The sequence below is a fragment of the Scyliorhinus torazame genome, chromosome 9 (genome assembly GCF_047496885.1).
Source record: "Scyliorhinus torazame isolate Kashiwa2021f chromosome 9, sScyTor2.1, whole genome shotgun sequence".
NCBI lineage: Eukaryota > Metazoa > Chordata > Chondrichthyes > Carcharhiniformes > Scyliorhinidae > Scyliorhinus > Scyliorhinus torazame.
The window spans coordinates 150189531-150206772 of record NC_092715.1 but is presented as its reverse complement, the minus strand read 5'-3'; the positions used below and the strand labels follow the sequence as shown (position 1 = coordinate 150206772).

Sequence of the window (17242 nt, the reverse complement as noted above, 5' to 3'; positions counted from 1 at the left end):
GTTAGAATAATCCTAATAACAGTAGAAATTCACAGGAGAGAGGACCTTGAAAGAATTATCATCAATGTAGACAAAGCACTCGGCAAACGCATGGGACTAAAGGCTGACAAGTCCCCTGGACTTGATGACCTGCATCCTAGGGCCATAAAATAAATAATTGCAGAGATAGTGGGTGCATTAGTTTTAGTCTTCCAAAATTCCTTAGATTTTGGAAGGTCCTGGCAGATTGGAAAACCCCAAATATAACATGCCGATTCAAGAAAGGATGGAGACAGAAAGCAAGAAACAATAGACCTGTTAGCCTAACATCTGTCATTGGGAAAATGCTAAAATCCATTATTAGGAACTTAATATTAGGACATTTAGAAAACCATAATACAACCAAGCAGATTTATGAAAAGGAAATTATGATTGACAAATTGTTTAGAGCTCTTTAGCCCTTGTTTTTCCTGATGTGTATAAATGAACTAGATCTTGGTGCACTGGGGACAATTTCAATGTTTGCGGATAACATGAAACTTGGAAGAATTGTAAACTGTGAAAAAAGACAGTGCAGAACTTCAAAAGGACAGAGTGGAGTGGGATGAGCAGATTGGTAGAAGATTGGTTTCAGTGAAGAGAGGTGTGAGGTGACGCATTTTGATAGGAAGAACATGGACACACAATATAAAATAAGGAACAATTCTTAACAGGGTGCAGAAGCAGAGAGTCATGAGTTTGTATGTACATAAATCATTGAAGGTAGGACAGGTGGAGAGAGTAGTTAAAGTACACAGTATGCTGTCTTTATTAATAGGGGTACAGATTACAAGAGCAACGATTCTATACTGAATTTATACAAAACACTAGCTTGATCTCACCTGGAATGTTGTGTACAGTTCTAGGTGCCACATTATAGGAACAATGTGAACATATTAGAGATAATGTAGAAGAAATTTAGAAGAACAGTTCCAGCGATGAGAAACTTCAGTTATGAGTATAGATTGGAGAGGTTGGGACAGTTCTCTTTGGAGAGAACAACCGAACCCTCCCCGACTCACTCAACCGACTCCTCCCCGACTCACTCAACCCACTCCTCCCCGACTCACTCAACCCACTCCTCCCCGACTCACTCAACCCCGACTCACTCAACCCACTCCTCCCCGACTCACTCAACCAACCGCTCCCCGACTCACTCAACCAACTCCTCCCCGACTCACTCAACCGACTCCTCCACGACTCACTCAACCAACTCCTCCACGACTCACTCAACCAACTCCTCCACGACTCACTCAACCGACTCCTCCACGACTCACTCAACCGACTCCTCCCCGACTCACTCAACCGACCACTCCCCGACTCACTCAACCAACCACTCCCTGACTCACTTAACAAACTCCTCCCCGACTCACTCATCCAACTCCTCCCTGACTCACTTAACCAACACCTCCCCGACTCACTCAACCGACTCCTCCCCGACTCACTCAACCCACTCCTCCCCGACTCACTCAACCCACTCCTCCCCGACTCACTCAACCCACTCCTCCCCGACTCACTCAACCCACTCCTCCCCGACTCACTCAACCAACCGCTCCCCGACTCACTCAACCAACTCCTCCCCGACTCACTCAACCGACTCCTCCACGACTCACTCAACCAACTCCTCCCCGACTCACTCAACCGACCACTCCCCGACTCACTCAACCAACCACTCCCTGACTCACTCAACCAACCCCTCCCTGACTCACTCAACCAACCCCTCCCTGACTCACTCAACCGACTCCTCCCCGACTCACTCAACCGACTCCTCCCCGACTCACTCAACCGACCCCTCCCCGACTCACTCAACCGACCCCTCCCCGACTCACTCAACCGACCCCTCCCTGACTCACTTAACCAACTCCTCCCTGACTCACTCAACCAACCCCTCCCTGACTAACTTAACCAACTCCTCCCCGACTCACTCAACCAACTCCTCCGCGACTCACTCAACCAACTCCTCCCCGACTCACTCAACCAACTCCTCCCCGACTCACTCAACCAACTCCTCCCCGACTCACTCAACCAACTCCTCCCCGACTCACTCAACCACCTCTTCCCCGACTCATTCAACCACCTCTTCCCCGACTCACTCAACCAACCACTCCCCAAATGACCCAACAAACCCCTACCCGACTCACTCAACCAACCCCTCCGACTCACTTAACCAACTCCTCCCCGACTCACTCAACCGACTCCTCCCTGACTAACTTAACCAACTCCTCCCCGACTCACTCAACCCACTCCTCCCCGACTCACTCAACCCCGACTCACTCAACCCACTCCTCCCCGACTCACTCAACCAACCGCTCCCCGACTCACTCAACCAACTCCTCCCCGACTCACTCAACCGACTCCTCCACGACTCACTCAACCAACTCCTCCACGACTCACTCAACCAACTCCTCCACGACTCACTCAACCGACTCCTCCACGACTCACTCAACCAACTCCTCCCCGACTCACTCAACCGACCACTCCCCGACTCACTCAACCAACCACTCCCTGACTCACTCAACCGACTCCTCCCCGACTCACTCAACCCACTCCTCCCCGACTCACTCAACCCACTCCTCCCCGACTCACTCAACCCACTCCTCCCCGACTCACTCAACCCACTCCTCCCCGACTCACTCAACCCACTCCTCCCCGACTCACTCAACCAACCGCTCCCCGACTCACTCAACCCACTCCTCCCCGACTCACTCAACCCACTCCTCCCCGACTCACTCAACCAACCGCTCCCCGACTCACTCAACCAACTCCTCCCCGACTCACTCAACCGACTCCTCCACGACTCACTCAACCAACTCCTCCCCGACTCACTCAACCGACCACTCCCCGACTCACTCAACCAACCACTCCCTGACTCACTCAACCAACCCTTACCTGACTCACTCAACCAACCCCTCCCTGACTCACTCAACCGACTCCTCCCCGACTCACTCAACCGACTCCTCCCCGACTCACTCAACCGACCCCTCCCCGACTCACTCAACCGACCCCTCCCCGACTCACTCAACCAACCCCTCCCTGACTCACTCAACCAACTCCTCCCTGACTCACTCAACCAAATCCTCCCTGACTCACTCAACCAAATCCTCCCTGACTCACTCAACCAAACCCTCCCTGACTCACTCAACAAACTCCTCCATGACTCACTCAACCAACCCCTCCCTGACTAACTTAACCAACTCCTCCCCGACTCACTCAACCAACTCCTCCGCGACTCACTCAACCAACTCCTCCCCGACTCACTCAACCAACTCCTCCCCGACTCACTCAACCAACTCCTCCCCGACTCACTCAACCAACTCCTCCCCGACTCACTCAACCAACTCCTCCCCGACTCACTCAACCAACTCCTCCCCGACTCACTCAACCACCTCTTCCCCGACTCACTCAACCACCTCTTCCCCGACTCACTCAACCAACCACTCCCCGAATGACCCAACAAACCCCTACCCGACTCACTCAACCAACCCCTCCGACTCACTTAACCAACTCCTCCCTGACTCACTCAACCAACCCCTCCCTGACTAACTTAACCAACTCCTCCCCGACTCACTCAACCAACCCATCCCTGACTCACTAACTCCTACCTTACTCATTCAACCAACCCCTCCCTGACTCACTTAACCAACTCCTCCCCGACTCACTCAACCGACCTCTCCCTGACTCACTAACTCCTACCTGACTCACTCAACCAACACCTCTCTGACTCACTAAATCAACTCCTCCCAGACTCACTCAACCAACCCCTCCCTGAATCATTAACTCCTACCTGACTCACTCAACCAACTCCTCCCTGACTCACTCAATGGACTCCTCCCCGACTCACTCAAACGACTCCTCCCCGACTCACTCAACCGGCATCTCCCCGACTCACTCAACCGACCCCTCCCCGACTCACTCAACCGACCCCTCCCCGACTCACTCAACCGACCCCTCCACGACTCACTCAACCAACCCCTCCCCGACTCACTCAACCGACCCCTCCCCGACTCACTCAACCGACCCCTCCCCGACTCACTCAACCGACCCCTCCCCGACTCACTCAACCGACTCATCCCCGACTCACTCAACCGACTCATCCCCGACTCACTCAACCGACTCATCCCGACTCACTCAACCGACCCCTCCCCGACTCACTCAACCAACCCCTCCCCGACTCACTCAACCGACCCCTCCCCGACTCACTCAACCGACCCCTCCCCGACTCACTCAACCGACTCATCCCCGACTCACTCAACCGACTCCTCCCGACTCACTCAACCGACCCCTCCCCGACTCACTCAACCGACCCCTCCCCGACTCACTCAACCGACCCCTCCCCGACTCACTCAACCGACCCCTCCCCGACTCACTCAACCGACCCCTCCCCGACTCACTCAACCGACCCCTCCCCGACTCACTCAACCGACCCCTCCCCGACTCACTCAACCGACCCCTCCCCGACTCACTCAACCGACCCCTCCCCGGCTCACTCAACCGACCCCTCCCCGACTCACTCAACCGACCCCTCCCCGACTCACTCAACCGACCCCTCCCCGACTCACTCAACCGACCCCTCCCCGACTCACTCAACCGACCCCTCCCCGACTTACTCAACCGACCTCTCCCCGACTCACTCAACCGACCCCTCCCCGACTCACTCAACCGACCCCTCCCCGACTCACTCAACCAACCGCTCCCTGACTCACTTAACAAACTCCTCCCCGATTCACTCATCCAACTCCTCCCTGACTCACTTAACCGACACCTCCCCGACTCACTCAACCGACTCCTCCCCGACTCACTCAACCGACTCCTCCCCGACTCACTCAACCCACTCCTCCCCGACTCACTCAACCCACTCCTCCCCGACTCACTCAACCCACTCCTCCCCGACTCACTCAACCAACCGCTCCCCGACTCACTCAACCAACTCCTCCCCGACTCACTCAACCGACTCCTCCACGACTCACTCAACCAACTCCTCCCCGACTCACTCAACCGACCACTCCCCGACTCACTCAACCAACCACTCCCTGACTCACTCAACCAACCCCTCCCTGACTCACTCAACCAACCCCTCCCTGACTCACTCAACCGACTCCTCCCCGACTCACTCAACCGACTCCTCCCCGACTCACTCAACCGACCCCTCCCCGACTCACTCAACCGACCCCTCCCCGACTCACTCAACCGACCCCTCCCTGACTCACTTAACCAACTCCTCCCTGACTCACTCAACCAAACCCTCCCTGACTCACTCAACAAACTCCTCCATGACTCACTCAACCAACCCCTCCCTGACTAACTTAACCAACTCCTCCCCGACTCACTCAACCAACTCCTCCGCGACTCACTGAACCAACTCCTCCCCGACTCACTCAACCAACTCCTCCCCGACTCACTCAACCAACTCCTCCCCGACTCACTCAACCAACTCCTCCCCGACTCACTCAACCACCTCTTCCCCGACTCATTCAACCACCTCTTCCCCGACTCACTCAACCAACCACTCCCCAAATGACCCAACAAACCCCTACCCGACTCACTCAACCAACCCCTCCGACTCACTTAACCAACTCCTCCCTGACTCACTCAACCAACCCCTCCCTGACTAACTTAACCAACTCCTCCCCGACTCACTCAACCAACCCATCCCTGACTCACTAACTCCTACCTTACTCATTCAACCAACCCCTCCCTTACTCACTTAACCAACTCCTCCCCGACTCACTTAACCGAACTCTGCCTGACTCACTCAACCAACTCCTCCCCGACTTACTCAACAAACTCCTCCCCGACTCACTCAACCGACCTCTCCCTGACTCACTAACTCCTACCTGACTCACTCAACCAACACCTCTCTGACTCACTAAATAAACTCCTCCCAGACTCACTCAACCAACCCCTCCCTGAATCATTAACTCCTACCTGACTCACTTAACCAACTCCTCCCTGACTCACTCAATGGACTCCTCCCCGACTCACTCAACCGGCATCTCCCCGACTCACTCAACCGACCCCTCCCCGACTCACTCAACCGACCCCTCCCCGACTCACTCAACCGACCCCTCCCCGACTCACTCAACCGACCCCTCCCCGACTCACTCAACCGACCCCTCCCCGACTCACTCAACCGACCCCTCCCCGACTCACTCAACCGACCCCTCCCCGACTCACTCAACCGACCCCTCCCCGACTCACTCAACCGACCCCTCCCCGACTCACTCAACCGACCCCTCCCCGACTCACTCAACCAACTCCTACCTGACTCACTCAACCAACCCCTCCCTGACTCACTCAACCGACCCCTCCCTGACTCACTTAACAAACACCTCCCCGACTCACTCAACCGACTCCTCCCCGACTCACTCAACCAACTCCTCCCCGACTCACTCAACCGACTCCCCCCGACTCACTCAACCGACCCCTCCCCGACTCACTCAACCGACTCATCCCCGACTCACTCAACCGACTCCTCCCGACTCACTCAACCGACCCCTCCCCGACTCACTCAACCAACCCCTCCCCGACTCACTCAACCGACCCCTCCCCGACTCACTCAACCGACTCATCCCCGACTCACTCAACCGACTCCTCCCGACTCACTCAACCGACCCCTCCCCGACTCACTCAACCGACCCCTCCCCGACTCACTCAACCGACCCCTCCCCGACTCACTCAACCGACCCCTCCCCGACTCACTCAACCGACCCCTCCCCGACTCACTCAACCGACCCCTCCCCGACTCACTCAACCGACCCCTCCCCGACTTAGTCAACCGACCTCTCCCCGACTCACTCAACCGACCCCTCCCCGTCTCACTCAACCGACCCCTCCCCGACTCACTCAACCAACCGCTCCCTGACTCACTTAACAAACTCCTCCCCGATTCACTCATCCAACTCCTCCCTGACTCACTTAACCAACACCTCCCCGACTCACTCAACCGACTCCTCCCCAACTCACTCAACCGACTCCTCCCCGACTCCTCCACGACTCACTCAACCGACTCCTCCCGACTCACTCAACTGACTCCTCCCCGAATCACTCAACCAACCCTTCCCTGACTCACTCAACCAACTCCTCCCCGAGTCACTCAGCCAACCCCTCCCCGACTCACTCAACCGACTCATCCCCGACTCACTCAACCGACTCCTCCCGACTCACTCAACCGACCCCTCCCCGACTCACTCAACCAACCCCTCCCCGACTCACTCAACCGACCCCTCCCCGACTCACTCAACCGACTCATCCCCGACTCACTCAACCGACTCCTCCCGACTCACTCAACCGACCCCTCCCCGACTCACTCAACCGACCCCTCCCCGACTCACTCAACCGACCCCTCCCCGACTCACTCAACCGACCCCTCCCCGACTCACTCAACCGACCCCTCCCCGACTCACTCAACCGACCCCTCCCCGACTCACTCAACCGACCCCTCCCCGACTTAGTCAACCGACCTCTCCCCGACTCACTCAACCGACCCCTCCCCGACTCACTCAACCAACCGCTCCCTGACTCACTTAACAAACTCCTCCCCGATTCACTCATCCAACTCCTCCCTGACTCACTTAACCAACACCTCCCCGACTCACTCAACCGACTCCTCCCCAACTCACTCAACCGACTCCTCCCCGACTCCTCCACGACTCACTCAACCGACTCCTCCCGACTCACTCAACTGACTCCTCCCCGAATCACTCAACCAACCCTTCCCTGACTCACTCAACCAACTCCTCCCCGAGTCACTCAGCCAACCCCTCTCCGACTCACTCAACCAACTCCTCCCTGACTCATTCACTAACCCACTAAAATCCTTAAGATCTTTTGAAACTTTCCTGAAATGCAGCTGGTGTGGTTAAAAAGGGGCATGGTCTCTCCACTACTCCTTGTCATCATTGTTCACGGTGGAAGATTGTGCCAAGTATTGTTGCTGCAACTGGGACAGGAACACCAGGCTGCAGCAACATAGGAAAGAGATCTGTAATTCTCTTTGCAGTCAGTGGTGATCACCTCAGCTACTCTGCTGACTGGAAGATCTGGTCCATTAAAATTTTAAACTAGATAATAACACCATCAAGACTATACACTGTATACAAATGGAACTAAGTTTCAAATCTGATTATATCTGAAAGAAATAGAATCTTGTATCACTTTAGCGAATTACTTAAAACCTCTACTTACTTTGATCGGAGAAATATGGAAATACTCATACAGACTGACAGATGAGTTGTCTATGGCAGATTCAGTCAACAGCTCTGTTTGAATATACTCGATGTCCTTCTTGAATAATTCCAGCTTGATAAAACATAATGATCAAGACAAATCACATTTAAATGTTAAACTTAAAAATTAGAACTGTTTTACTTTAATGCTCCTATATTTGGGTAATTTCTTTTATGTTTTGATTATCAGTAATTGGCACATCATCTGGACATCCTTTGCAGACATTTTGAACCGCCCCAAAACGGGTTGGTTTGGGTCAGATGGGACGTTAAAATTGTAAAATTTTCAAACATAACCCCAAGCCACCACAAGGCTACCCAACTTTGATTTTAACTGAGGCAAGTCATTTGGGCACTCCACTCGGGTGGGTTGTTGGCAGAAAGCTTTTTAAGGAAATTGTGTGCCTTCATTTTTGCAAAATTTCTAACTCCCGTTTGCTGCATCTCTCTGACCTATGGAAATTTGATCTTTGAAAGGAGGTGAGAAGAGCTGGATCCATAAGAGAAGTACTTTTCCAGTTATGCTTCTCAGCCAGGAGACGTAGGAGTGCCTCCTCCAGACTTAATAAGCTACCTTGTGAAAACAACCCATCTCCATGATTTCCTACCAGTATCCCCACAACCCAATCACAGATACCAGACCACCAGCGATTTGTCGACTAATTACTCCCACATTAATGATTCCCAGTCTCAATTCCCTTGCATCTTCCCCAATCCCCAGACTTCCCCCAATTCATCCACTCTTACCTCTCCACCATCACTAAATGTACTGCAACCTTGTGCCGTAGTTCACCCTGCCTGACTACAGTGAAACTGTCAATGAGGCTGGTTGGTGGGAAGCCTGCACATCTGGGCTTCGTGACAGAACTCCTTCCCATATCTGCTCCGGACATGCATCTCAGCAAAACTTCAGTAAACACTGCGGCCACTTTGTTGCCTGTGCAGCAGTCAATTCCTGTGTGATTGCAGAGGGGTGGGATAGGTCGGATGGTGGTGGGATTGGGGGCATTTAAGTTGATCTTCAGTGGTAGTACAAAATGGGTGATCGTTAATCAGTAGTCCAATTTATTTTCTAATACAGTCATGTAGTTGCAGTGTGTGTGACGTCAAAGCCAGCAAATGTCGTAGGCAGCTGCGATGAGGACAACTTTCTTCAGTGTTGTGAATCTGGAATTATCTATCTCACAGGGTTGTGGAAGCTTCATCATTGAGACTGACATCGATAGATTTTTGATCCCTCAGAAAATCGAGGGATATGGGACGAGACGGGAAAGCGGAGTTCAGCCACTATCATATTGAACAGCCGTGCAGGCTTCAGGGCCATATGCTTTACTCCTGCTCCTATTTCTTATCTTGATTTTCTTCACTCAGCAGTCATCTTCAGTTTTGGTATGGTGGCTGAAAGATTGATGCAACAGTGAACTAGCGCAAGATGAACACATCAATACTGCTGCCAGGATCGCAGACGTTCACTAGCATGATGTAGGAACATGATCGCAGAGCAACTGCACAATAAGCATTTGGCAGCCTTGGAGGTTGTGGTATACCTCACATTGAGGTGCAATGCTCGTAAAGTCACATATCAGTAGAACCCTGCAGCATGGGAAAACTCGCTATACTGGCAAAGTCACATGTGTGATCCACCTGCTTCGTTTAGTTCAGAAAGGAAACAATGAAGTTCCCTCTTGTGGTATAAAGTGCCTCTGTCACCTCACTGATACAGCAATTGCTATCACATGTTCCAGCCAGGAAGGATCCAGACGTGAAGAAATTCAGTGCCATAGTCTCCTTCACAGTAGTAGTAGTGGCACTAATCCTGCACTGAGGCGGTTGGTCTTGTTTCATGAGGTAAATATCCAGAGAGCATCTCCTTCACGAGTCACAGATAACACAGACACTGCTCCTGGCTTAATTGGAAGCATGAAAAGTGCTCCACAAAATGCTAGGTAGATAGTACCTTCTGCTGAGAGTTGTTGATGATTCCCTTAAATAGCAATGGTCGGGATGGGGCATTTCCGAATGCTGAACACTACTGTGCTTGAGTTTGGGTCCTTGGAATTGGGTTTGTCACGTGAACCGAGGTACAGTGAAAAGTATTATTCTGCGTACAGTCCAGACAGATCATTCCATTCATGAAAAACATAGGATATATGATAGAGACACAATATAAATACATAGACATAGGCATCAGGTGAAGCAAATGGAGTGTAGTATGACTCTGTAGAGAAGATGTGAGGAAAAATCAGTTCAGTCTGTAAGAGGATCATTCAGGAGTCTGGTAACAGCGGGGAAGAAGCTGTTTTTGAATCTGTACTGCGTGCTCTCAGACTTTTATATCTCCTGCCCGATGGAAGAGGTTGGAAGAGAGAATAATCCGGGTGGAAGGGGTCTTTGATTATGCTCCCCGCTTTCGCAAGGTAACGGGAGGTGTAGACAGAGTCATTGGATGGACGGGCTGCGTTTGCGTGATGGACGGGCTGCGTTCACGACTCTCTGTAGTTTCGTACGGTGTTGGGCTGAGCAATTGCCATATCAGGCTGTTATGCAGCCAGATAGGATGTTTTCTATGGTGCATCTGTAAAAATTGGTAAGAGTCAATGTGGACATGCTGAATTTCCTTAGTTTCCTGAGGAAGTATAGGCGCTGTTGTGTTTTCTTCATCATAGCGTCAATGTAGGTGGACGAGGACAGATTGTTGGTGATGTGCACACCTAGGAATTTGAAGCTGTCAACCATCTCCACCTCAGCACCATGATGCAGACAGGGGTTTGTACGATATTTTGTTTCCCGAATTCAATGACCAGCTCTTTAGTTTTGCTGCCGTTGAGAAGAGATTGCTGTCATTACACACCGCGCCACTAGGTTCTTTATCTGCCCCCTGTACTCTGACTCACCTATGTTCGAGATCCGACCCACTACGGACGTGTCATCAGCAAATCTGTAGGTGGAGTTGGAGCCATATTTTGCCACACAGTCCTGTGTGTATAGGAGTATAATAAGAGGCCAAGTACCCAACCTTGTGAGGCCCTGGTATTGAGGATTGTAGCCACCCGTGTTGGCCAAGTCCCAATTTAAAATGGCGAACGACAAAGGCTGAAGGGAAATTCAGCCAACACAGGCAGAAACCAGCAGGTGCAAGTTTGCTGTGTATTTAACTCTGCAAAGGCCCAGACAGCATCGATACTAGCAGCCATCTGCATAATAATGTAGCAACCATCTACATACTAATAAGCAATCCCCGGGAAAAATAGCATCATTTGGGACAAAAAAAACTAAGCCAGACTCCCCGGCGCCAGCAGGAGCCAACACAAAAGAGGTTAACGGACACCTCAAGACCGCCCATCGTTCAGGGAACCGCTCCAGTATTGGAGAAATCGAACCAAGCGATTGGAATGAAGTCCAATCACCTAGAACCAGGTACAGGGTCCGCCCCGAAAGGCGGGGAGCCCCTGGGGACTATAAAGTTAAGCCCCCAAGTTCATATCGTCCCTCTTCTTGACCGGGTCACCCAGCAACGCGAACCAACATTGACCGTGACCGGTCCAATGGCCGCCGAGAGATCGTAAGTCTTACGTCAACGCTCGCTACGAGATAGGCGCTCCTAGCTATCAATCCGTACCAACTTCGAATCCCGCAGACTCAGAACCCGAACGAAAGGACATTTGTTCCCCTGACCTGGTGGGCCAGTCCGAAGTTAAGTACAGGCCTGTTAGTCGTAGAAGTAGCTTAGACGTAGAATTTGTGCATGAGTAGCGATTACTGTGTATAATAAATGTGCTTTGATTTAAATCTTACTAATCGGTGTATTGAGTTATTGGTCATTACTCGAACATGAACCTCGTGGCGGTATCATAAAGATACCTGGCGACTTGAGAGCAAAGGTTATAAAACAGAGCCAAGTGAACCAACCAAAAGTTAGCAACATTTTACTGGCGACATTCTGACAGGACCCGACCTAGAAGTGGCTTAACCACTCCGGGAGAACCCAAAAATTTGAATTAGAGATCCAAATGGGAACAGAAAACCACAAGTGTTCAAGCAGTTCTGACCAATCCTCATAATTCGGAAGTATGTGTATGCATGCGTAACTAACAGGGCTATAAGGTAAACTGATAGATTTTTTTGTTGCGACAAAACTGTCGGGAGTTTGTACTTCGGAAATTAGCGAAAGCCGTACCCGTATTTACAGCACCGCCTTAGCTCCCCTGTTCCAAATTTAAAAGAAGCATTCGGGCAAGAAAGATGGCAATGCAGACAATGCAACGCCTCATGAACCCAGAGGAATTTGCGGTCGCAGCGACCAGCAGCAGTAGAGTAGGACAGTGTCCCGTATGGGAGGAAGAAATTAGGAAGTACCTCAAAGGGAAAGGATGGCCCCTTTGGAGCGAATTCTGTAACAACGAGGAAACAGGTCCCGGGAGTATAGGACATACTTGGTGGTAGAACCTGAGCGAGATTCACAAGAAGAGCTTGGGGAAAGCTCGCAAGCCGATGACAATCGTGTCCTGCTTGGCAGAGTTGCGAGGCACAGAGGAGGTCCGAAAAGAGGGAGAAGACATACATCGAATGAGTAAGGTCGATGTAAGTGAGGCAGAAGAGAACTTCGAGTTGAGGAGGAAGTTGGCAGCAAAAGACGGAGAGGTGGATGATGCCAAGCGGGCTCACCAGTCTTGTCTGGCGCACTTAAGCAGCTTCCAGTCCCAGTATGAAAAGGCCTATCAGAACACGCAACGTGCAGTCCTGGTACGAGAAGAAACCGAGAAGCAGGTAGAAGCATTGCAGAGGCAGTGTAGTGACCTGAAGGCAGCGTTAAGAGCACTCCATGCTGCCGCCACGGAGCAAAGACAAAGCTCACTAGACCCGTAAAGTGCCGGAAGCAGATTGCAGAGCTGCAATCGCTGCTTTCAGTCCAAAAAGGATTCCAGGAAACCTTTGGAGCAAAATTAGATGAGGAAGACGGCCCTGATTGGGAAGAGTTAAATGAAACAGCGCAGAGATATGTTCAGGGAACATGTGCGCAGGGAAAGCCCCAAATGAGAAAAGCGCCCCAACCCCCCACAGAGCAGATAGTTCAGGCTCCAATGAACCCAGTCACCACCCACCGCACAGCCACATCGGACGATACGGAATTTCTGTACACCACCCCCTTAACAGTGACCGAATTACGGGACGTGTGTGAGAAAATCACACCGTTCCTCCCCACCTCAGACTCCCACCATTTCTTTGGCAGAGTAAAGCAGCAGGCGACCATGTACGGCCTGGATGAGCGAGAGCATGTAAAGCTCACAGTTTTAAGTTTAGACCCTTCAGTCATAGCAGCCCTTCCCGACCCACAGAATGTAGGAGGAGGCACCCTTGCAGAAATGCATACCGCGATCCTGGATGCGATCGGGTATAACCGGGGTGACCCTGTAGATGGCCTCAATAAATGCAGGAAAAAGAAAACCGAGCACCCCACAGCGTTTGCTGGACGCCTGTGGATCCACTTTGCAGCAGTTTTTGGAGACTTAGACCGCGCCCATTTGTCCCCAGACAACATGGCCAAATGGACCCGCACCCTTATCTCCCATACCACAAGACCAGGACAGAAAGCGTGCGCGAATTATGATCCCTCAAAGGAGGTTCATAATGAAAAATGGGTAGTAAAACGATTGTCCCACACCTGGGAGCAGTCTGTACAAAACAAACCCGCAGTTAAAAATCCCGAAGAAAAGCAGGCCGACGCAGATATACAGGCAGTTAAAACACACCAGAACCCCGCATGGGTAAATGAAGGAAAGAACAGCCCCCCCACAAAATTCAGAGGAGTGTTACAACTGTGGACAATTGGGACACTTTGCAAGGGAATGCAATGCCCCATGAAAGCCACAGAGAGCCCAGCAGACAGGCACTCTGAATAAGAATAAGACAGAGCCCATTTATAGTGTTAGCACCCGTTCAGATCAGACGGACCTGAACGGAACGGACTGACGGTGTTCGGGCTCCCCCAGTTGGGTCTGCGACACCCTTTGGGATAGGTCCGGATGACCGGTAGTTGCAGCGAAAATACGGGGACAGCCCATCGAGTTTCTCTGGGACACAGGAGGGTCCCGCACCAAAATAAATTCTTCCAACATGTTCCAAAAGGACACGTGGCACACTACAGCCACTATCACCCTCAGCGGCTTTACAGGCCACTCACAGCAGGGACACATCACAGCCCCTGTACCCATTCAAATCGGCAACATCACCACCAAGCACCCCGTAGTTTTAGTTGACCTGCCCCACACAGCAGAACACATTCTGGGAATAGACTTCATGAATTCCCACAATCTATCATTTGATCCAGTCAACCAGTGTGTCTGGAAAATGGCAAAGTCTGCAAGAGCCCCCGCAACGCTCAACATAGGAAAATACGCCAACAAAATCAGCGCAGTAGGCAAAGTTTGGTTTAACTCGACCACGCTTAGCACGAACAAGCAGGTTAGGGCAGTTTTACAGAAAAACAGGACAGCATTCGCGACCCACAAACACAACTGTGGCCGGATGGCTGGTTCCGTACAAATCACAGGACCTGACCCAAGACCCCAAAAACAGTATGGATTTCCCCAAGAGGCAGAGGGAGAAATCGCAAAAGTAATCGAAAGCTTATTAGAGCAGGGCGTACTCAGATCAGTAGCCTCCACTAATAATGCCCCGATTTGGCCAGTGAGAAAGCCCGATGGATCATGGCGACTGACCATCGATTACCGGGAACTCAACAAAATCACCCCCACAGCAGCCCCCACAGTAGCCACAGGTCCCGAGACCATGCTCAAGCAGGGACTCAATTCCCGATTCTTTACGGTTTTGGACATCAGTAATGAATTCTGGTCCATTCCATTGGCAAAGGCGTGCCAGTACAAATTTGCCTTCACCTTTAAAAATCAACAGTACACGTGGACATGCCTTCCACAAGGATTCCACAACTCCCCCTCCATTTTCCACCGACAGCTGGCAAAAGGTTTAGCCAAATTCTCTCGCCCCGAATGTCTGGTCCAGTACGTAGACGACCTACTACTGCAGACACTAAGGAAGAGCGCATTGAGCTTCTGTCCGAACTCCTGGAACTCTTACACTCAATTGGTTGTAAAGTTAACCCCAAAAAGGCCCAGATTTTGGAACACAAGGTGATACATTTGGGTACAATTATCACATATGGTAAACGCGAGATCGAGCACAAAAGAATTGACTCTATTGCTAAATTGCCCCTTCCCCAGAACGTTTCAGCCCTCCGGTCGTTTTTAGGACTGGTTGGCTACTGACGAAACCACGTTGACGGTTTCGCCAGCAAGGCAGCACCCCTCTCAGACCTCCTAAAGAAAGGAGCCCCCTGGGAATGGCTTCCGCAGCTTACGGATGCTGTGGATGCGTTGAAGCAAGCACTCATAGCAGCCCCCGCACTACAAGTTCCAGACCCGCTTTCCCCCTACGTGATAGAGGTAGCAAGCACAGACAGCACCCTTTCGGCCGTGCTCCTTCAGGAACGGCACGAACAGTTATGGCCCGTGGCTTACGCCTCCAGAGTTTTAGATGCTGTGGAACACGGATTTTCAGCCTGTGAGAGGCACCTGCTCGCAGTATTCTGGGCAGTATAGTATTTTACGTACATTACCGGACTCAACCCCATCACAATTCTCACCGAACACACCCCCACCCAACTGTTACTGGACGGACGACTTAAGGACGGTACAGTTAGTCAGATTAGAGCAGCTAAATGGACCCTTCTTTTGCAGGGACGGGACATCACTGTCAAATGGACAAAGACCCACACTTTTTTAGCCGACAACTTACAGTACCCCGGAACCCCCTATGAATGTGAAATTATCTCTCCACACCACAACACAGGCCCCTTTATTGCTAAACCCCCCCCCAGAAAGATAGGTAGTTCAACCCAGAGCCCCAAGCACACAGACACGTGCGAGCCCATAAAGATATATGTGGATGGATCTTCCACAATATTAGAAGGGAAGCGCATAACAGGATGCGGTATTTATGTCGAGGGCGCGCAGGGACGTGCCTTAGAAGAAATAGCAATAAAACTCTTCCAGGACACTTAGGCGTGCAGGCGGCAGAACTTGCGGCCATCGCATACATAGTGGAACACCCAGATTCCTTCCCCAGCCCAGCAGACATAAACTCAGACAGCCTCTATGTCTGCAACAGCCTTACCGAAATCCTACCCCTGTGGAAAGCAAGAGGATTTGTTTCCACAGACGGAAAACCCCTCCCCTAAGCCCCATTGCTCCGTCACATTTTAGAGCGAGCACAGAACAAGACTTTTGGTATAGTCAAAGTTCGAAGTCACAATCGTTCCTCCCCCCCCCTGGAAATGTAAAGGCCGACGCACTGGCTAAAGCAGGTTCCAGGTACGGATATTTTTGGACACCCACCGAAAGCGCACCAGTGAATGCAGTTCAGGTCTCGCAGACTAAGATCGAGGATTTAGTGCAGGCCCAGAAGCAGGACAGGAATAAATATATTTATTCAAATTTTTCAACAGATTTTCAACAAACACCCCCCCCTCCCCCAACATAAAGAAACAAAAACACAACAATCAAAAATTATACATTTATTTTCCCCCATATACAATAACCACCCATATGACATTTAAAAGCACCAATAGGGAACCCCCCCCACGCACCAACGCCCCCCAAAAGAACCCCCCCCTCCCTCCCCTGAGCTGCAGCTGCTGCTGACCTCCTCCTAACGCTCCGCGAGATAGTCTAGGAACGGTTGCCACCGCCTGAGGAACCCCTGCACAGACCCTCGCAAGGCAAACTTTATCCTCTCCAGCTTGATGAACCCTGCCATGTCATTGATCCAAGCTTCCACACTAGGGGGCTTTGCATCTTTCCAGAATAGCAAAATCCTCCACCGGGCTACCAGGGACGCAAAGGCCAGAATAGCGGCCTCTTTCGCCTCCTGCACTCCCGGCTCGTCCGTTACCCCAAATAATGCCAACCCCAGCTCGGCTTGAC

At 51.7% G+C, this 17242-nt stretch overlaps 1 protein-coding gene across 5 annotated transcripts in view; it reads right to left on the bottom strand.

The window, feature by feature from the left end:
- The window catches only part of vps13a (vacuolar protein sorting 13 homolog A), a 753359-nt gene that overhangs the window by 168671 nt on the left and 567446 nt on the right, over window positions 1-17242 (bottom strand). For all 5 annotated transcript variants that reach the window (XM_072516625.1, XM_072516626.1, XM_072516627.1 and 2 more), the window contains one exon: window positions 8203-8316. In XM_072516625.1, the coding sequence (XP_072372726.1) occupies window positions 8203-8316 (114 nt within the window). The remainder of the gene's footprint in view (window positions 1-8202; window positions 8317-17242) is intronic.